Source organism: Xenopus tropicalis, chromosome 8, assembly GCF_000004195.4.
Source record: "Xenopus tropicalis strain Nigerian chromosome 8, UCB_Xtro_10.0, whole genome shotgun sequence".
Taxonomy (NCBI): Eukaryota; Metazoa; Chordata; class Amphibia; order Anura; family Pipidae; genus Xenopus; species Xenopus tropicalis.
This window is the reverse complement of record NC_030684.2, coordinates 85,803,859-85,827,407: the sequence shown is the minus strand read 5'-3', so window position 1 is coordinate 85,827,407 and position 23,549 is coordinate 85,803,859. Positions and strand designations below refer to the sequence as shown.

Genomic DNA, 23,549 nt, shown 5'->3' with positions numbered 1-23,549 from the left:
TGCTGGCAGTACAACAGCTCCTGGAAACTCGAACCGAAGTGAGAATTGTAGTTGCCAGACATGCATACAAAAGAGAGCGGATTGATTAATGCACATTCCCTGGTCCCTGTTTTAGTAGTAATTTAGTAGCTATGCAAGTGCATGTATTTTCAAAAACAGGGGTTTTTAGTTACAAAATTATGATCATAAAATTTACAAGCCATCATTCCAAGTCAAGGTAAACCCCCTATGGTGGTCCCAACTGTTTACCTCCGGTCATATTTTTATAAGGCTTGCACCTCCCTGAGTGGAAGCATTTCTTAGGTTAAGTGTCTCCTGACCAAAGCACTGGGCTCAAAGAGCTTGATCCAACCCCCACCTTTAGTTTTTAAAGGAGAGAGACTGCCCAGACCAACACCCATTTTTAAAGTTATAAGACCACGATTAAAGGGACTGTGGTGTGGAATACAGAAATACACAAAAAAGGTGGGATTGGGGGAGAATTCCAAGACTATACAAGTAAAATATACAAATACAATGGAAGTGCAACTGATCTGGCCAAATTAGCTACAAGCATACATTAGACATTTTTCAAACAATAATGAAAGTTATTGTCTAAAATAAATGCCGCTTTTTACAGTGCAAAGTCACACAGGCACATATATGGGAACCAGTGGACCTTAGAAATGATAATATTTGTGAAGAGAAGATACATCTTTCTATGAGCTCAATTTTCTACACTCAAATGATTAGTTTCAGTGGGGGAAATAATGGTTTAAATCCTTCCTGCATGTGATTTGCATTGGGGAGAGTGTTCGACTGCTTAAAGTGTTAAATTGTGATGAATTGACACAGGTAATAAATGCATTGATTGATTTATCTATTCATTGACTGTCAATAAAATCTTGTTAAATAGGAATTTAGTGCTGGGGATCCTTCTGCATTCCCTTGTTCAATCATTGATAAAACTGCCCAGTGTTTTAAACTTAGAACTAATGTTAAGCTTTACAGTTATACAATACTCAGTTTTAATATTTTCTCACTCTTGCTGGAAATCTATTTTAATTCATTTGCCTATACAGAGTCTTTTGTTTCTCTAGTTACTTAGAGCATTTCAGTGGCATTTGCTATACAGCAGTTAATCAGATAAAAAAAAGGAACATCGGCCATCTTAAGAATCATTAACTGTTATCTGATCCAATTAAATCTGCTTTAAGTTAATTATGCTTATTCCAATTGATAATAGTGGCATGGTGGTTCGATAAAGACAGGGAAAAAGAAAAACCATACATTTGTCTCAGACAGTCATTGGCCATTCCCAAGTACAAGTCTGCATGTTCTACAATAAGCTGATTCAAAGAAAATCTGATGATTTTACTTTATAATCAAAGGTGGTTTGAAATGTAGGCAATGATTATGTATTATAATATAGAGCTAAACTGGAATATTCTCAGTGAATTGCTATGTTGACAGGCTTTCTCATATCCCCAGGCTTATAAGGTTAGGAAGGAAACTGTGAACTCTTAGCACTCATTTACACACTCCTCTCTCAGTGCATTATTAATGATTGTTGCAGTTAATGCACCACTGGTTGTACCTTTATGGCAATAAATCTACCTATACATTGAGTTATCTATACATTTTTAACTTGGGAATGTCAGAGTATACTGGCATTTAAAATGTAAAAACATTAACATGTAAAAACATTAACAAAAACAGAGAATTCTGATTGTTGTTTATATATTTTGCAAGGGCCTGAAAGTGTCTCAAATTGCAAGTTTTCTTACAAGGGGATAAGGTATAGGAGTAATGTATGATGACCCCCCCAAGGGGCAGGAGCAGAGACACCTTTCTGCCTCCCCCTGCCCGCCCTTTAAGAATACAGGGCTGTTGAATGCAGGCAGTGCTGTATTCATGCAGAAAACACAGGTTCTTAAACCTTATATGGCATCTGCACAAATACAACACATTCTACAATTACATTTGTGTTGTGTTTAGCCCTGTATACTTTTCTATTGCTAAATTGCACTACCCCTTTTAAGGTCATCAGGTTAAACCTGGTCATTTGATTTTACCATTCATTGGGCAATACATTACCAAGGATATGCACTCTAAGTGGACCTCCACCCAAAAACAGTTTTTTTGCATAATGAAAGAAAATATGATTATAGGCAACGCTTCAGTATAATTCTTTAAAGGTTTTCAATGGTTTGTCATTTGTATATGTAATGGCAGTTGACAGCAGTGTATGTCCCTTTCTGTTCTATGAGTACAGGAGCTACACAGTTCTCTTCAGGTCTGTTAAACAGAAGGCTTGCATCATCGTCTCAGGAGTTAGAGCCAGAGGTCCAGAGACTGTAAATATTCAGACATATTGCTTTTAATAGCAATTACATTTACAAATAACTTTAACCCCATTAAAATGGCTTAAGAAGAAATTTTTCACAATGCATAAAAGGGAAGAAGAGGCAAGGCTAACACACACATTAGCACCTTTATGAATGTTAAGGAGCCCTGCAAAGTACTCCCTTTATACATTTATAAGACAAATGCAAAGGAAAATTTAAAAAGAACATTTATTGTCCCCTTTCTCCAGTTTCTGCTGCCCGGTAGATGTAGGTTTGTGCAAGAGTGATACTCTTTCCCTATCTTTGCCCATGTGACCAACTATTTTGTTTAGGTCAGTTGTTCCATATGCTATACTATTAGCAACTGTCAATGTAAACATGTATTTCTGCATTTATTATAGGGGGAAATGCAGACATTTCCTATCGGGAGTGGTACAAACCTTTGGTGTGGTTCTGGATCTTGGTTGGCCTTGCATATTTTGCAGCTGTCTTGAGTATGATTGGAGACTGGCTACGAGTCATATCCAAGAAGACAAAAGAAGAGGTAATTTTGCATAGATATAATATATTATAGCACATAGTACCAACTGATGGTACTTGGTCTCAAATACTGCATTTTAAATACTAAATACAAAAGGGAAAACCTCAAGGCCAGTGCAGGCCAAAAAGCACTCACACCTATGCTGCTTGGCATTTCAGAATAGGAGCCATGGAAGGAGATCATAGGGATTAAGGCTGTCTGTGTTAGGCAGTACCCGAGCCAAATGGGGTTGGCAGGGGAAAAGAATGAGGCGTCCACCCACCTGACCTCTAACTTGTTTGCAAATGTGATTTTTTTTGTGATTTATTATGTGACAAAACCGCAACAATTCACAGTATTAAATACAATAGCTAAAACATACAACAGCTAAATGTCGAGATCATGTAGAAGTCAATGCCAGATGTCCCTTTATAACTGGAAGATCTTTCTTTGCGTTGTGGTTTCAGAGGTTTTCAGATTTTTTGATGCTGACTTTTTTGCGACAAGTCAAAAAAGACATGGTTTTCACAACTTTTTGGATACATGCTTTTCCAGTCCAGATTCTTTAATGATGTTTTTATTTGGTTTTCAAAATAAGTAACAGAATTTGTAAAAGAGGTTATCATCAGTTATACAAAAAGCTGTAAAGATAAAGTAACAAATTAAAGAAAAATGTAATGTCCTTGAGGGTCTTGAGGGAGATATTCGGAATATTATGATTTGTTTCCAAACGTAGTGAGTTTTCTTTTAGTGTTTCCACTTCATACTGTGTTGTGTTTTGAAAAGTATAGACTTTAAGATACTTAGTTGCCTTTGGGATGGCATTTATGTATGCAACATATGTGTTGTCATTTTTTTACATGTCATTCCCTATTAGTCATGGTTTCCAGCCAAACCATGTGGAAAATATGATATAGTTTTCTGTTTTGTGAATGTGATGAATGTGATTTCTGTAGATAACCATTGGTGTAAAATTGCTTTTTGGGCTGCTACTGCCAATCTACCCGCCAGGTATTTACTGAATAAGGCTCAGTCTATGTTCAGCTGTAGGTGTTCTCCAGCCATCTGCATCCAGTAATAGAAAACCTCCAGCCAGAAAGCTTGAATTTTGGGGAAAAGCCAAATATAGTTTAAAATATTTCGATAGGGTCATGGCATTGGAGATACCTGTCTGAGGGGAGACTTTCCACCTTTGGTGATTAGGTATGAGTTATGAAGTAGTTGCAGGGCCATTTCTACTAGCTGGTAACAATTTCATTAAGTTTGTTTGAAATTTCAAGATGTCTGTTAAAGAAAATTTTCATATTGAGTTTGTCCACTTTAAGAAATTTGCCCCTTCAGACTCTGTGGTTGTTATTGATTATATTGTATGGCATATTTGTGGAGTCATTTGTTTTGTGTTTTTGTCTTTCCATAAATTGTTGATTGAAATATTTTTATCTAAGTCTTTACTTTATATATATAGTCTGTCTTGTAAAATGTAAAATTTGTAGTGTTAGAAAGGGATTTGAAAATGTGAAGGGAATGTTTTTAATTAATCCTGTCTGAGAGAGTTTCTAGTAAATCTCTTATGTTCTGCAATCCCTTTTCTCTCCAGATACACAGTAGGGAGTTTCCTAATCCTATAGGGAATTTGTTGTTCCCTAGATATATTAGGTATTATGAGTAATGTGAGGAGAGATGCCATGTTTTGTAGGTAGGAACAAGGGGTTTTCTTTTAGTGCTGGGGGAATATCTGTCAGTGGAGAATGAAGCCAATCTCCTGCATATCTCATTAATGCTGCCTTTGATGTTGGGTAGTGAGACCCCTACTATTATTTTAGGTTGTTGTAATTTTACCATGCTAATTCAAGTTTGTTCTGCCACATAGTGCGAAATATGTTGTCCAGGCTTTTTAGATCTTTTTGTCTGATACCGTAAGGTAGCATGTGCAGTTCAGATCTTTTGGTAAATGACAGCCATTCGTGGAAATGAGTTTTTTTATGGTTTAAAAAAATATAAATAAAAAAAAAATTAGTTTTAGTAAAACCCCCCCCTTCCAGTATTGTAATCCAACCCCCTTTAAAGTATGGTGATCCAAATTATGGAAAGACATCAGGTCCTGAGCATTCTGGATAACACATCCCATAGCTGTATTATGCTATCTTTTAATAACCAATGAAACATAATAATGATAATTAAGCTAACATTGTGCTATCCTAAAAATAACAGAAACAGCTTTTCATGTTTTTTTTTTCTTTAATGTATATAGGGGGTCATGAATTGTACATCAATGGTGGCTGCTTCCCCCGCCCTCATTTAAAGGGTCTAGCAGATCTAACACTTTGACTAATGGATCTTATTAATTATTTAATAATTTTGAAGCCTTAATAAAATATTAGCTTAGTTGTGTTTAATGAGAGTAGGGTTTATATTTAAAGGTCTTTGAATGTTCTTCAATTAAAGCTTCTCTAAGCACTAGTAAAAAGCATGTGTTATATTAAATGCATACAAATACAGGTCCCAGGCATAAATGATGAGCTTCACATTGGCCTTCATTGTTTATTGCAAATGGCTATTATAAAAAATCATGCTGGGGTTAGTGAAATCTAATACATCTTTTTCACAAATAACCTTTATTATTTTTGTCTTATTGTTGTTTTGATAATGAACAAAATCTTCTTTTTTATTGGCTATAAACAACACACTCATAGATAGATAGATTTCCCCTGACTGATACATTTCCCCTGCTCTCCTATGTAGGGATTTGTATTAGCAAAGGTTTGAATCTGGTCTTTTTACTATAATAAACTGTGCTACTCTGGTGTATTTTATTATTTTGTTTGAAGTAGGTCTTTCAGTTTTGGATACATTAAAGATGTACTATCTGGAATGCTTGTTAACAGGGCTAAGGGGTCTTTGGCCATAGCATGCATTGTGTGAAGACCTGCATAATATTTAGCACATTATCCTGGAGTTCAAGACAGATTTTAAGCTCTGCTCTGCTTAACAGATTTCATGTTAGTACATCTCATCCATAGATTTGTGCAGCTGAATTCGAAGCATTTCTTGGCAACTGAAACTGTAGGAGTCTGTAGGATGCAACAAATGTTCCATATGAAGCTGTTGTCTCATTTCCATTCTATGCCAGTATAAACACATCTATGTCATTTACTAATCAGGCACACATCTTATACTCCATAGCCCATCAAAGACTCTTAGAAACTAGTATTGAAATTGGTATTTTAAATTATATTATTGTGTCACACTTTGGCTAATTCATTTCTCTTAGACTGCTAGACATAATATTTTAAGGTAGGATTTTAGGGTAGCTCTTTGATTTATATTTTGTCTATTATACGTCTATTCCTATATCAGGACTAGTAAATGGTGCCATTTTTTAAGTTATGACTTTGGGACATCCTGCTGTCTGTGTAATTATACAGGAAGACTGGATGTCAACATGATGTCAACATGGATATATAAGAGTCTGGGCTAAGAAAGGAAACTGAAGTGGTGAAGACAATTGCGGACAGTTATTGGTGGGCTAGGCCTGTCTGAAGGCCCCATACACTGGCTGAAAAGCTGCCAAATCAGTCCATCAGCAGCTTTCATAGGCCTGTATACAGCCCTTATGCAATTATGCAAGCAACAAAGTGGCAAACAATTAACCCAGACATACCATCTGCGAAGAATATGATTTCCACCTTTGTCACAAAAATGTTCATAGCCTTCAAGTTGGAAAAAGCAGGTTGACTAGTGTTAGACCCTTGTCATAATATTCCATGTTGAGCTCCATCTGTTCCTTAGGGGCAGCTGTCAGTGGGGGCTTGATGGATACTTAAAAAAATTAAATAAGGCATGGCTGCCAAAAAATGGTAATGATCAAAAAGACACAACATGAAATACTGCTGAAAAAAGCTTTTTACTACACTTTTACTTTTAAGTTCAACGGTAAAAATTATGGTGATTTTTCTATACAGGAGCTCTTCGATCTATATATATAGCAGTGGATACAGTATGCCAGAAACCTATTGAAGTTCAGTACCTTATACATTAGTCATTGTGTTCAGAAATAGTTTATGCTGCACCACACAATGTAATGTTAGATTCTGCATGTGTTGTTATAGTGCCAGTAAAGAGCCTTGACAGGGGTAAGAGGCATCATGCTTTTTTTGTGAAAAATCACTGGATGGACCATCTACTGTACATGCTTTCTGATATAACCATTTGCTGGTACATTCCCTGTCTCTAGCATGGGAGTGGCTTTGATTCAGAGTCACAATGCTTCTTGCGACCAAAACAAAATAAATAAAAATAATAAACAACACTGGTGCTGATAAAGCTTGATGGGGAACTATTGGATAATAGTATCCCAAACATTGAGCTTTAGAATATTGCAGTGCATTGGTTTTGCTTGCCAAACCCTCTACTGGCAACATGCAGAAACCGAAAAAGTTTTACACAATATACTTTTTATATCCCGATCAGCCTTATATTCACACAGTAAATGGATTCATTGTAACACAGTGTGATATCTCTAGTAAGGGTAATGTCCCACAAAGAGATTAGTTGCCCGGACGTCTAATCTCTCCAAAATACGTTTCCAGTGGCTACAAAGGGAATCAGTGGTGGAAAGGCCTATGCATCGCTTTGGTTTTCCAAAGTTGCACAAAGTTGCCTGCAGGGGGAAAACTGAAGTGATGCTTAGGCCTTTTCTCCGGTGATTCCCTTTGTAGCCGGTGGAAAGGTCTATCAAAGAGATCTATCACAGGGTACTAATCTTTCCGTGGGGAATTACCCTGTAGGGGCTTGAAGTAATACCACAGGATGAAATGCAGAGATAGCAGTCACAGTAAATGTAGAAGAAGTGCTGTTTCTAGCAGGCAATGTGACTTTGTTAAGAGTAATTGATTTTCTCATTCTTTGCATATCTTGCCCAAACCTTTGTTATAAAGCTTTAGTTACATGGCAACTAAAATATTCAGTGTGTTAACTGTTTTTTTTCTCTTTACATATCCCTCATTGTAAGATGAGATTATTACATGATTGTGTCAGACGCTTTTTCCAATAAACTCTGAGTGCTTATCTTATGGATATCAAATATAGTTGTTTTTCATTACAGTGTGCATAATTATGGGGACAGGTAGCTCATAATTAACATAGCTCAGGCAGAGAACACCTTACATTACTTATTGTTGGTCATGCAAAAAAGGAGCCTTGAGCGCACAACACACTCTCAGATCTGTATCTGGTAACGGATACATAATGTTATGGTTACTAGAGCAACATTACTGTGAGTCTATTTACATACTAATTCCTAAGGGTTCACTTATGTTTGTATATTCTGTTTAGCTTCTTAAAAGGCCACCCATACTTTAAAGGAAAAATAAATGAAGTCTGAGATTTATATTGCTTTCATGCTTGTGTGTTGGACGTCCCCATTCTCCAACTTTGGAAAGGAGTTGTTATATTCTATATATGCTTCTCCTACCCAAGACATTAGGGGTCATTTACTTGGGAAGGCAGAGTACAAAGCCACAGAAGGCAACTTTTGCTCTTGCACTTCTGCCCATGGGTATAATAAATGTCCCCTATTCGCTTTAGATTATAGCTACACATAAGCAGTTATAGCAGCACCCTCTTCAAGGTATAAACATCATTACACAATGACAGAATGCACATAATAAGCTACAGTGGGTTCATTTATAAATATGTGCAGTGCAGAATGATCTACATATTTGCCCTGCTTATGTTTATAAAGCTGGACAAGGTTGGTGTATTTAAACAAAACTGCAAATTTTTATTTGAGCTGTGATTGTCCTTAAGTTCTTTTTAAATATAGCATAATTGAAAATTGTGAATATTTATGAGCATACTCAGTATTAGAATTACAACCCCGCTTTAGTGGTGGAAAATATATTCACTGAAGAGATTTTGCAAATTGATCGCACATATATTTCACAGCAGCGCAATATTTAAGAGTTTATGGGAAAACATGCTCAAAGCAACCATATGCGAATAAATATGTGCTGAGCAACATATTGAACTGACCGCCAGTATTTTTTCAAAAAAATGAAAGAGCTTTAAAGTAATAAAAATATAATGCACTGTTGCCCTGCACTGGTAAAACTGGTGTGTTTGCTACAGTAACACTACTATAATTTATATAATAAGCGGCTGTGTAGCCACGGGGGGCAGCCATTCAAGCTGGAAAAAAGGAGAAAAGGCACAGGTTACATTGCAGATAACAGATACGTTCTGTAGAATACAATAGTGTTTTATCTGTTATCTGCTATGTGCCTGTGCCTTTTCTCCTTTGAATGGCTGCCTCCATGGCTACATAACAGCTTATTTATATAAATTATAGTAGACTTTCTGAAGTAAACACACAACTTTTACCAGTGCGGGGCAGCAGTACATTATATTTTAGTTACTTTTATACACTTTCATTTTTTGGTGTTACTGTTCCTTTAACGTCTTAAATTTCTTGTATAGCTGAGCCAATCTATAAGTCTGTAGTTTACCTAAAGCCCATACTGCAAGTTGGCTGTCACAAGCATCAACTGTGAAAAACATACCATGAAAAGGATAGTTTAATCTATAGTTTAAAGAAACCGTGATACAGCAGCTGTCAAGAATGCTATTGCTAGAGGTTGACACATTTCATGCATACCTAAGGGAATACACCAGTGCTCTTAATTATTACTGTGTATGGGCTTTGATCCCAGCACACTGCCCAAACAGTAAGATGAAACCCCTTTTCAATTCCTGTCACTTTTCCTATGTGCTGCTGCTGCTTCTTCTTAAAATCAACTTCCACATATCAGCTGAATGAGAATCAGTTTAGGATTTTCACCACATTTATAAGCTTATTTCTACTATTTGTATTGGAGAATGCTGGTTGAGTTTTTCTAAGCTCTATGCAAAGCCTCATAATAGATTGCACCTTAATTGCTTTCATATTATTTGCTGAGCTTGCAAAAACCTTGTAGATAATAATGCAGCAGAAACTAGTTTTGGCTTGTGTTCAATTATCAGAAGAGTATTAGAAATTCTTGGCATTAGAAAGGGCACCACAGTGGGTAAAGTACTGTCTCACGCTTTCTGTATGCCTTAATAAAACCAATAAGCATAGCACAGGGAAGGTTATAGATAAGAGGAATCAAATGGATCTATTGTATTGGTAATAATAGATACTTATTATATGGTTTGGGAAAAAAAAATCCATAGAGTGGGAAAAACTATAAACAAGCTCCTTCAACAGCATTTAAAGGGATTCTGTCATGATTTTTATGGTGTACATAAAAATTTTATTTGTAAATTACGTTCTTTAGATTGCAGATAATTCACTCTTCCATTTAAAATGTTATGCTTGTATTTCTTTATCTGTAATATTGGTGTGTAGGCAGCCATTTTAGATCATTGTGCTTGATCCTGAGCTTCCTAAAAGAGCCAGCGCTACAAAATAGAATTACTTTCAGATAAGCTGTTGTTTCTCCTACTCAGTGTAACTAGAGGAGCCATGAACTGGGTGAGCTGGACATGGATTTTTAACATTGAGGGCTGTTGTCATATCTACCATACGGTGGGGCATGGGAGCATTTTTAGCAATACAGGTGTCATGTAGCTGCTATCTTGCATTCCTATTGTTCTGCTGATTGGCTGCTGGGGGGGGAGGAGAGGGGTGACATCACCCCTATTATGCTGAAGTAGCACTATTAATGGATACATTTTAAAGAAAATGTGTTTTCCCGTGACAGTATCCCTTTAAAAAAAACCTTAATCCATTTCATCCAAGAAATTGTTGGGTATACATTGCTGCCTTGCGAGTAAAGACATTGCTGTCTGTAAATATATTTGTATGGTTTTTGATAAGCACATATGTACTTGTATATACAGTCATGAAAACCCTAGTGGAATAATTGAAATAACTTAATTTGAAATACTGAATACACTGTAACCATTTTTTTTTTATTAAATAGGTGGGTGAAATAAAAGCACATGCAGCTGAGTGGAAAGCCAACGTCACGGCAGAATTTAGAGAGACACGGAGACGGCTCAGTGTGGAAATCCATGACAAACTTCAAAGAGCAGCCACAATAAGAAGCATGGAGCGCAGAAGGCTTGGCCTGGACCAGAGGGCACACTCCCTTGACATGCTATCACCAGAAAAACGCTCTGTTTTTGCTGAATTGGAGGCAGGGCGTTTCAAAGCATCATCTCAGGACAGCATAAACAACAGACCCAACAACCTGAGACTGAAAGGGGCAGAACAGTTCACCTTACATGGGCAGGGGGTTTCTGAAGACAACATCATTAACAAGTTTGGTTCCAATTCTTCAAAGCTTACAAAGAGGAAAAACAAGGATTTAAAGAAGAATCTTCCGGAGGATGTGCGAAAGATCTATGAGAATTTCAGAAAATATTCAGTAGATGAAGAGAAAAAGGAAGACGAGGATGACAAAATCTCCACTTCAGACACCGCTACTCTATCTGACTTCATTCATCACTCGATAATAGAGAATGGCTCAGTACCCAAAGAAACCAAAGAAGAAGAACATGAAAGCAAAGCATTACTTGAAGAGAAAAATTAAAAGGGCTAATTTGGAGATCATTGCTCTTACATGGCACGAAATAGCTTTGGGCTGCAAAGTGGAACACAAAATAGACATTTCAATTCCATTCCGCAGCCCAGAGTTGGCTCGAAGATTGGCTGAGCAGTAACCTTTAACCCCTTCTGTGCTGGAGGGGCTAGCAACTCAGTGTGTTGCATGCCCCTCCAGCATGGAAGGGGGTGAAAAATTACCCTTACGATAAGTACATTTTACACTCATGAACTAACAAAAACATTTGCTCATTTTAGAAGACTCATTAAGACATGTGCCTTAAAGCAGACTTTTAATTCCTTTGGAATTCTGTACAATTCATTAATAGACCTTTACCGTGCCATAAGTGACTGCCAAGAGCCCCAGCAGCAGTGGAAAATCTTGGAAAGTAAAGGCCATGTTGACCTCTAGGGGGTAACTGCACTACAAAGAATCTCCACCTGGAAATGTGCACCTCAAGCTGGTGTCTAGTATTTCTGTAGATGGCAGTGTATTTACACTGTGCGAAAAAAAGTTTGCAAACAACTTGTGAGCTGGAAGAGGTTTACTCCTTTTGTGGCAACGGGTACAATAAGAAATGTTTTAATGATTACTATCTCCATATCAGTCTAGCTGTACCCTGCCCGAAACAACATCAGCACACTGCATTAAATTATTGTGCTCAAGCTTTTTAATCATAATCAGCACAGTGGCATTGGCCATGCCCATTATTAAAATATAAAGTAAAGCCTGTGTAGGGGGTAAATGCAACATAAAGGATTGCCACCTGAAACATGCACTTCAAAACTGGTATCTAGTATTTTTATAGATGGCAATTTGCAGTTTGCAACTAACTTGTAAGCTGGAAGAGGTATACTCCTTCTATGGAACCAGGGTACAATATTTTATTTTTATCTTTTAAACTCTGTATCAGGCCAGTTGTACCCTGCCTGGAACAACATCTGCACACACTGCAAAATGATTGTGCTCAAGCTTTTTAATCATACTCAGCACTGTGGTGACAACCATACCCCTTGATAAAATAAACTCAACTCTACACCTTAGATGGAGCCTCTCCAAACCTTATGTATTGGAAGGATGTCAGTTTGGGGTGAAAAAAAGCAAAAATTGTCATGTGTTTTTTATATCTTCTAGACACTTTATATTGCTGAACAAATTCAGTTAATAATACTGTAATACAGGGAAGGAGCAGACACCTTGCATGTGGTGTGGGATTGCCTGCCTTTCTTTCTATTAGCTGAAAAGATCAGAGTACATCCAAAATAGTTCCATTGTGCGATGATTAAGTACAATTCTCAGGGCTGTGTGTCCCTCTCATAAAGCAAAGGTTTGATGGGCACTGTCATTTAATGGTAAAGTCTTTTATGAACTAAAATATATAACAGAGGATATCAAATGTTGAAGTGCTTACCAATTTGTGCCATTTCATTTTGCATTTTTAATGAAACCTTGAAATACTTTTGTTTATAATTTATTTGTTGTGTGTTGTCCATTTCTTTAAAATGCCAAAATTAGGAGTTGGTGATCTAACAAACAATATAAAGAGAATCAGTGTTTTGAATGTTTTCACAGTGATAGCTTAGCATGATACGCCAAACAATCCAAATGATTGCATGCCATGTAAAAAATAGAGCACATTATATTATATGCTTAGGAAACAGAAGCTGATTCAGAAAAGAGCAGTCAAATGCCGAAAATTACAAAGACAGAAACTTATAGTTTTATAATAGTTGCTGAAGTATTAAGTCCATGTCGGATTCCTCACTGGATCTGATTTAAAGTGACAGGGTCAATTGCAAAGCTTGACTGCAGTGAAGTGGGTCCTTCAGACATCGTACAAGGGATTAAATAGCTAAAAAAGGGGGTTAAAAAGGAGTACCGCTGAATTTAATATGTAAAAAGGGTTCCATGATAACTTAATAACCTTAAGAATGTAGACTTTAGAGAATTTCCCAAAAACAGGAAACTTTCCTTAAAGAATCGTTAAATATATATTTTATTCCACGGATTGCCACTTCCCCAAAGACTAAAAAAAGACATAGTTTGTTTGCAGCAGATGCAAATCAATTTATTTTGTTTTCTCTACCACCTGTCAACTTTATGTTACTTTTTTTTCCAAACCATTCTTTGTTTAGTCTGCCATTCAGGGACTGTTGTTTTTCTTTGGAATCATAAACTAAGTATTCCATAAGTAATTTACTAGATGAAATTAGTAAGTTAGCAGTAAGGGTTTGTTAAAATGATGGAGCTAAATTTGGATAGTTAGATAATTTATTTTACACTCAATACTCCATAATATAGTTAAATTAGGATTATATCCTCTAATAAGGGTGGGAAATGAGAAACTAAGAATAATTAAAACAAAAATTCCAAGAACCAAGCTGCTGTGTAAGGGTATATAACAAGAATAGGAGGAAAAGAAAGAAGCTGGTCCACCTATTTTGCTTACCAGGAATATAACTTAGTTGTATATACCACTAAAATCAATTCCATTTAAAAATAAATAGGGAACTGCATTAATCAATAAGTGTTCCTTAGGATTCAATTAAATACAGATAAGCAAATAGAAAAGGAAACAAAGGATGGTGGAGATATCCCAGGGGAAACTACGATTGACATTTTTTAAAATCTAATTCCTAGGCACATCAGCTAGTTTAAGAAGTCAGGATTCCTAGGATTGTGGTTTCAAATATACATTCCCTATAGTCTCAGTTGGAGAAGATAAATCACCTCTTTTTTCTCTATATCTCAGTTGTAGAGGATGCATTACCATTAACAAACACAAACCCTCGGCATCTCACTTTTTCCCTACATCTCAGTTGCAGAGGATAAATAATCCTTAAAAAACACAAATCCTGGGTACCTTTGTTTTTTTTCTGTATCTTAGTTGGAGAAGATAAATTACCATTAAAACACACAAACCCTGGGCACCTCTATTTTTTCCCCTTTATCTCATTTGTAGAGGATACATTGTCTATAAAACAGACAAACCGACTGGGTACCTTAGTGATGAAAATAATTTGAATAATAATATATGATTTGGAATAATAAAAGCAAAATAACTAGTTAAAAGGAAGACCTTTTTTGAAAGTTTTACATCTATTAGCAGCTGCGTGTCACGGCTACAGAAATAGACAATGCTGATTATTTATTGATAATTGTCTCTACATGTGTTTTAGCAGAGGCAATTCTCAGTATTGTTTATGGTAGGGTATTTTTTTGTGACAAGTAGCTGCTACTAAGGGACTTGTCACCCAGACATGAAAAGTTGTATAATATAAGTCTCCTTCAAATGAAACATGAAACATGTTCTTTTTTTAATTAAAGCATCCACATTTGTTATAAAATTATTCACAAATCTCAGCTGTCAGTCAGCACTAAAATATCATGTGCAGAAATCTATGTTACAACCAAGCCATCAACTCTCCCTAGTGTGCCTTTTCACACATGCATCATGTTTTAATATATAAAACTTTTATATAAATAAGACCTACAGGTGGCTTAAGTAAGCACCTAATGCTAGTATGTTATAGTCACCTGCTGATATTGCCAGTAGAATGCTGGTGCTATATATACAATAAATATATAAGGTGTGAGAGGCAGGTTTATTTATTTAGCTGTGAAGGCTAAGGTTTAGTTTCCATTGAGTTTGGTAGGTGTGAGAGGCAGGTTTATTTATTTAGCTGTGAAGGCTAAGGTTTAGTTTTCATTGAGTTTGGTAGAGTTTCATAGGTTAATTGCCTCTTTGTGATGAAGTGCCAATTTACAATGTGGTACTTAGCAATGATACCGATTTAAATACATTATAGAGACTTGACTCTTTCACAGGTATGGTGCAGGATCTCCTTGGTAAGACATTCAAACAAAAAATAAGCCTGATTCTCTTTTGTTGTATGGAAATTGTTTATACTAGTCTGTGTCCTTACAATCATATTTGCTACTGCATGCAGTCTAGCAAATTGCAGGTGGGAAGTCTGTGTCTGTGCTTTCTCAATTTCAGTGGCAATTGCCAATGTGGATCCTTTAAAGGGCAGATAATTTGCAAAAACGCCACTTGCTTTGGGTCAGGGACCCTTTTACAATTGGTATATGATCATAGCCTTGGCAAATAATGTCAGAGTGACATAACTTGGGTTAAAGTCTTACCATGGCCAAAACATTAAAGTTCGTTTGTGGGGAGATCAAAGTCTACAACCAGATGTATGTAGATCACATTTTGAGCAGAATAGTTATTAATACTTAAGTTCTGCTCATCTAATAATAGCAAAAAGTCTGTTCTGTCTGGGTTCCTTGCCTGTTCCACTGTTCTGTTCCATCAGTAGTGTGGGATTCAAAGAAAGCAATAAACTATGCAAAGACTTCCATCTTGTATGCATTTATTAAACAACCTAATCATTGCATAATATGTTATGGAAGATTGGTGAATATGTTTACTTTAACTATAACAGCTGGTTTTGTTCAACGCCTTTCTTGAGGTAAAGATGGAAATTCTAGCATCATTCATTTTCCTCTAGAAGAGAGATCTATTCATTAAAAAAAAACAACTACCACTGGAATATTAACTTTTGAAACTGAACTTTCAAACTTTGAAGTCAATAGTGAATGTTACATTTTGGTCTAGAAACACCAAATTCCACTTAGTTCTCCATGGCTGTTCTCCAACTCTGTGGCAGAATTCTTATGCATTTCTCATAGGACCTCAAGGTATGCGAGATACTTAGATAACCAATTGAAAACCTTTCAGTGGCTGTTCCTGAAGTCCTCTCTGTCTGCACTGAAATGGTTGTAGCTGAACTGAGAAAACTCGTCTCTTGTTTTGGCTTTGCCTCTTGAGAATCTGTTTTCTGTTCACCTGTTAAACAAGAACCATTGTACAAGGACTCTCAACAAGGAAGCACTGTCTGCAAAACCTGCATTGCACTTAATTGTTCGGTATGCAGTTATAAATACTAATCCGCCATAAATGGTAAATTGTCAGATTATGTATCATGTGATGTATGCAAGGCAAAAATACAGTGTAATGATTCCATGACCAGTGTATTCTGTTGTGTTATACTTAAAAATGTTTTGAGACTGGGAAATCTATCATTTTTATATCATGTAAAAATAAAGATATTGGGGCTGATTTACTAAAAATAGGTGCTATATTGCTTTGCTGCAGTTAAGGTGGCCATACATGGTCGTCAAGCGAGCGGATTTACTCCCGATGTCCCCATCTACGGGTGGGCGATATTGGGCTAATTTGGTCGTTTGGCCGACAGAAAAATCAAATCTGCCTGATCGAGATCTGTCTGAATTCTGGCCAGATGTCAGTCGGACAGACCCATTGTTTGTGCCCATACACGGGCAGATAAGCTGCTGAATTGGTCTAAAGGACTGATATTAGCAGCTAGAATCGCCTGTGTATGGCCACCTTTAGCCATAACAAACAGTCTGATCAGTGCTTTCATTTGGTAACTTTCAGTAGACCAATCTCTAATTTGATTGCTGGTAATTGCACTGCCAACAGCACCCATGTAAATGTATATGGGGGGCAATTTATCAATGCCCAATATTTTTTATGAAGTGGTAAACATCATTATGCTCAATAAAATATATACTAGGCATTTAAGCTTAAAAAAATTATTTCAACAATCAATTTGTTCAGAACACATCTGGGACAAAAGATTTGGAGAAGCGATGATGCTAAGCAGTGAAAAGAGCTGACTACGACTCCATAGGGCAGAAAGGTATTCAACTGCTCCTTTGGTAAATGTGTGAATCTGTTTAAATTTTCCAGACTCTTAGGAACTAATACAGAAGAACATGTGTACACAAAAAATAAAAAGAAATCCAGAGTTTTCTAGCTGATAGAGGACTCAGTGTAGCTTTTCTGTGAGTGCTTATGGCTTTAGTTATAAAGACCTTTATGATAAAGCTTACTTAGTTTTTACCTTTCCTTCTCCTTTAAGTCCCCTTAATTTCAAGACCAATTTCTGGTCAATCAGCTCACTGTAGAAAATACTGCAGACTTAACTAATAAAAATACCCATCATCCAGCTCTCCTTCACTAAGACAAAGAACGTAGAGCATGCGCATATGATAGGATCAGTAGGCAGCACATGCGCTTTAAAAAATACCAGTGAGCGCGCTTTCTAAGCTGTGACAGGGACTGCTCACCAAGACTGACCCTTCAAAGTCCTCCCTCCAGCAAGCGCACCCCAATGCAACTATCTAACACAGTTGCTATGGTGACGCACAAACAAAGCAGGCAGATGCACACACCGATCGCCTAGCAGGGAGTGCTAATAGACTGTATATGTCAGTTTTCATAGTGGCATTAAGATATTATATAATTTCATGGTCATTGTGTAAGATAGCCCTTCTAAACAAGGCACTTTTTTGAACAGGAGTAATTCTGAATATAGAGATTACCAAATACTTAACTTCATAATCAATCTACTGTTCCTGTAACTATGAAAAAACATTGTTGTTATTTATCCGACTTGCTGCTCCTTTAAGTCAGTGGAGCTCATTTTTAAAAACTGGGCAAATTTGCATCTGGGCAGTAATTCCAGAAACAATCTTTGAGAAAGAGCTTTATTTACGAACACATTGTCATTATTTTTAATAGATACTCCTGTCTAGAACCCAGTATATATTCAAATGATACACTGTATTAAAACACAACCTATCACATGCCCAGTTAAATACAGTAAGTGATTACTGAGCAGAGACCCCTAATGTGGTTGGCACTCTACTTTAGAAACCATACTGGCCTGGAGCTCATTCTATAGAGGGTGCTATGGCCATTTTACCTCCTATTCCCACTTCTCTTCTTTGTCACCCGCATGGCCAGTGTATGTGCAGTACAATGCTCTTGCCAATACATTAGGTTGGCATGGGGGAGCATTGGGATAAGAGGTAAAATGGCTGCAGCGCACACTGCAGAATGGAAAAAAAAAAAGGATCTCCAGCTCGAGGTCTCTGCATATTGATTATAATCCCTGGGGGGAGGTGCCTAACTGATTTTAGTTTGTATTGTCCTTCAAACCCACTGGTAAATGTTCTGCTTGACAGCAGTGGCATTTGCTAAAGTGGTTGATTGTAGCTGCAGTGTGTAGTGTTTTGCTGTCTTTTGCAAATACAGACTCAGTGATCTGGAGTATTCTTGGTTAAACAGTACTAGTGTTTATGTGAACATGCTGCTTGTCTGTACTCTTTATACAGCCATAAATAGAAATAGTTTTCCTAGGCAGGGTATACAAATGAAAATATTTGTGGAGACTGCATATTCCCTGTCCTTTATGAATGAGTCTAATGTTCTTGTGGTAATTCCAGAGTGGATTCTGATATTAATGGTTAACCAAGAATACTCCATAGCAGCATAAGAGAAAAAGAAAGTGGTTCATACATTTTAGAGTCACAATACTGGACCAGTAAAGGAAAAAAAGGAGGACATAAATATATAAACATTTATTGACACTGGAATCTTGTCCCACATGTACAAAATGAAGTAGGTGGGCCAGATGCAGGGGTGTCAAATATTAGCTCAAAGCTTCTAACAACAATCATTTTGGGGGGGGGGGGGGGTCGACCTGTAATAATATTTATACAGAAGCAGACACACAAAATCACTGTTACTTTTTATTCAACAGACCATCATTTAATTTGTCCTCTCAGTCACTCCAGATAAATAACTAGTTGTGGAGCTGCACCAAGTTTTATAGCCTTTATCATTTGCATGGACAGAAGATGGCCACTTATATTGCTAATACCTGCATGCAGCCTTTCCGTAATTTGGAAATCCATAACTTAAAGGGGTGGTTCACCTTTAAAGGAGAATGCAAGTCAAAATTTAAAAAGCATAGTGTCCAATAGTCCTCCTATTGTTTAGTAAAAACACCACACTTTTGGCTCACCTAATCAAATATTTACTCAGTCACACTTACTTCACATTTTCTAGAACAGGCAGCCATCTCTAAAAAGGTATTCTCCCTTCCTTTCCCTCCTTGCTTCATACTGCACATGTGTTTCATTCTCTCCCCCCCTCCCCTCTGCCAGATCAGCTTCTGATTGGTTGGTGGGCATGTGTAGCTCAGAACAGGAGACAGGATCAAGTTACACACATGCTCAGAGAATAGGAAGGCTGCCGCTGGCACCTACAGGAAGGGGAGAGAGATTTCAGTGATGTCACTGGAGTCTTCACACTGATGTAGGCTGCCAGCACCATATCTCAGAGAAGCAAGCAGGGATCTGGGAATTTAGATATGCAGTAAGTACTTAAAAATAATGCCTTTAGACTTACTTTTAATTTATATTAACCTTTCATTGTTCTTTAAGTTAACTTTTAGTATGTTATAGAATGTCCAGTTCTAAGCATCTTTTCAATAGGTCTTCATTATTTATTTGTTATAGTTTTTGAATTATTTGCCTTCTTCTAACTTCTTGCAGCTTTCAAATGGGGGAGTGACCCCGGCAGCCAAGAACTATTGCTCTGTGAAACTACAGTTTAATTGTTATTGTTGCTTTTTAGTACTTATTTTTCTGTCCATATACTTTCAAGTCCATTCAAACCACACTCTGGTTGCTAAAGTAATTTGAAGCCTAACAACCAAATAACTGCTGGAACGCCAAAACGGAGAGCTGCTAAACAAAAACTGACTTAATTAAAAAACTACAAATAATAAAAAATGAAGACCAATTGCAAACCGTCTCAGAATTTTACTTTCTACATCATGCTAAAAGCGCACAAAGGTGAACAACCCCTTTAGGTCTGCTAAAAATCATTTAAATATTAAATAACCCCAATAGACTTGTTTTGCCTCTAATAAGGATTAATTATATCTTGGGATCAAGTACAAGGTACTGTTTATAATTAAGGAGAAAAAGGAAATCATTTTTACAAATCAGAATTATTTGCTTATAGTAGAGTCTATGGGAGATGGCCCTTCTGGAATTCAGAACTTTCTGGATAATGGGTTTCCAGATAATGGATCCCATACATAGCCTTTTGAAACAGGTGCAGACTAAGCAAACATTATATATAAATGCTTTCAAACTTTCTCTTTGATTTCTTGGTGTTACTGGCCCTTTAAAGAGCTAAGAGGACTGGGTCTTTAATTTATGGGTCTTTTAATAATTCACATACAGTAAGGCTAGTGACACATGGGGCGATTCTTGGCCTGCGGATAAATGCATCCCAGAATCCGCCCTAAGCTTAAAAAATCTGCTAGTTATGGCTGCACCCACAGCCACTCGTCAGCTTAGGTGCAGCTACACTAAGTGGAATTCGTTGCAACACTGCATACACTAGAAGTTTCACGCCGAATTCTGCTTAGTGTCACTGCACCCAGACTGATACAATGGCTCTGGGTGCAGCCACAACTATCAGTATATTTAATAGTGCATGGGCGGATTCTTTCCCCGTATGGTACTAGCCTAATAGCTTTCACATGGCATTTTTTGAAAGTCAAGTATAAAAAAACATATTGCATTTATCTACATTTTTGTCTTTTTGTGAGTTCCAGATGAAATCATCTATTCTATTGTCTTGTGAACTTAAAGGAAAACTAAACCCTAAAAATGAATATGGCTAGAAATGCCATATTTTATATTATTATATTATATTATAAACTGGCTTAAAGATTCAGCATTTCTATAGTAGTAATGATATAGGTTGTTACAGTTGTCACAGTTGCTCCCCATCTTGGATTCTGTCAACCCCCCCTGGAACTTTCTGGGACAGTGCACATGCTCAGTGTGTCTCTGAGCAGCTGTCGAAAAGCTGAGCTTAGGGGTCGTTGCAAATCAATCAGAAATGAGGGTTGTCTGTCATATAAGCTGATGCTACAGGGCTAATTATTCAATTCTGATTCAATTGCCCTTGTTTTAGATCTGTAATGTAATGTGAATCTGAATGAATTACTAATAAGCTTTTTACTGTTACATTTATACTCTATTTATGCAGTATATTGTGAGTCAGTCCCTAAGCTCAGTAAGTGACAGCAGCACAGAGTATGTGCAGGGAATCAGCAGAAAAGAAGATGGGGAGCTACTGGGACATCTTTGGAGGCACAAATCTTCCCTAAAGGGCTATGGTCACCTTGGGCTGGTACAGAAACCCAAAACATAATGTACAACATTTCTGCCCTACTTCTTTAGTTAGGCTTTAGTTCTCCTGTAAACTAAAGATAATGCAGCAGTTATGTCTAAAAAAACACTATGAAGCCTGACTGCAATAAAATGCAGTTCTGACCTTACATGAGTACAAAGAGACAGCATATAATGTAATTAATTCGCTTTTGCGTTTAGGGGCACTTAAACCTGCATCTCAAATGTGCAATAAAGTGCAGCATGTAAAAGCCCTTAAACTTAATGAAGATAGGATGGCACATGGCAGAAAGGGAAGAAAATTAGCCCTAGGTTACTCTGTAGGGAAAACACAGCACTAGAAGTTGCTAAACCACATAGTAAAATCATTTTAGGAACATAAAAATGCTTAGTAAAATGTCTGTTTTCACAAACATATATTGACATTTGTCATGAGTCAGTCCTTCACACTCATGACCCCCTTTAGAATCCTTAGGGTCTACTTTCTCTAATTAATAAAATAACATCTTTATGTTTAAGATATTATTTACATGATGTTTCTTGTAACAGACATGTAAACAAACAGGACACATAGAATTTCTTTTGTGTATATTTGGGTTTATTTCTATATAATCTTGTGATGCTATAGTGTGCCTGGCTGAGGCATTCTCCATAGACTTTAAGCCACCTTTTAAAAGACGGTGCCTACATACAGAGCTTTGCTGAGGAGTTGGCCTCATGGGGAGCAGTTGGCCTGTAGGTTAATTGATCAGCCTTTGATGTTGAATAGAGATCCTGGTTTGATTCCCTGTGGCAAGAAGTCACTAAATTCCCTGGTGTCACAGCATAATTAGTGCATCTCTAATGGTCTCCTTGCTTGCTGTAAACACTTCCATGGGAGCACTATATAAAAATAATTTCCTTTTTTATGTTGAAGATAATATATTTAATGTAATAAATTAATTCATCCAGTCCAGGAGTTGCCAGGCCACCAAAAACATGACTGCAGTTGAATATTTAGGACAACCATATGGGGTTTGCATTGACATGGAATGATTCCTTAGCAACTCTGTGATCAAAAATGTCTGTGTTTGAAAATGTATGCATTTCCAAGTACTAATAAAACTAAGGAAAGGAGAATGTTTTTAAGTACCCATAGTGTAATCCCACAACCCGCTTTGTGGTCCATCAATAACTTGAATAGTAAGCTTGACAAGAAAACAAATGCTGATAATGATCTTTATATCTAGCTGAAACCCCACCGAGCCACTGTAATTCTTAAGTGCAAAATTATTCATATTGATTTTTCTTCTCTAAAATGCTGACAAGGAGGAAATGTTGCAATGTAGCCATGTAGAATTTTGATCTATATGAGTAAACTGATATAAGACAATGTAGTTTTGTCTTTATCCTTCCTTGCATATCTGCATTTAGATCTTTTGAGTTGTATCTGCTAAATCAGCAGTCTCCTCTGTGGTGACCCTAAACATTTTCAAACAAAGTTGGTTTATGATCATTAAAGTGCTATTGCTTTAAATGTCTTCATAATAAACATAAAAAGTAAATGGTCACAAAGAGAAACTGTAATCCATTGCAATATAAAATATGCAAAATAATAATATATTCATGTGGTAAAGGATACCTTGGTAGAAAGGTTCAATTAAACACTTAAAAGAATGTTTAGACCAGGGATTCCCTACCTTTTTACTTGCGAGCCACACTCAGATGTAAAAAGTGTTAGTGAGCCACACAAGCATGAAAAAGGTTCTTTGGGGATGCTAAATAAGGGCTGTGATAGGCTATTTAGTAACCCCATGTAGACTGTTGGCCTGCAGGAGGCACTGCTTCAAGTAAAACTGTGTTTAAGTTCTTCCAAAATTTGCCTCCAAGTCAGAAATTTAAAAATAACCAAAAATAGTTTAATGGTTTAACTGACAGAATAAATGGGGTAACTTCCCCAGGCAAATCTTAGAAGGCTGGATTACTGCCTTACTCAATGTTTGTTGACAGGGAGGTTCCGCAAGCTTTTACAGGGTGTTCCCT

At 36.8% G+C, this 23,549-nt stretch overlaps 1 protein-coding gene across 2 annotated transcripts in view; it reads left to right on the top strand.

Moving 5' to 3' along the window:
• kcnk10 (potassium channel, two pore domain subfamily K, member 10) overlaps window positions 1-12,909 on the top strand; it is a 53,332-nt gene extending 40,423 nt beyond the window's left edge. For both annotated transcript variants that reach the window (XM_012969586.3, XM_002933194.5), the window contains exons 6-7: window positions 2,729-2,871; window positions 10,812-12,909. In XM_012969586.3, coding sequence (XP_012825040.1) covers window positions 2,729-2,871; window positions 10,812-11,423 — 755 coding nt within the window. In that variant the 3' untranslated portion in view covers window positions 11,424-12,909. The remainder of the gene's footprint in view (window positions 1-2,728; window positions 2,872-10,811) is intronic.
• The last annotated feature ends 10,640 nt before the right edge of the window (window positions 12,910-23,549 follow it).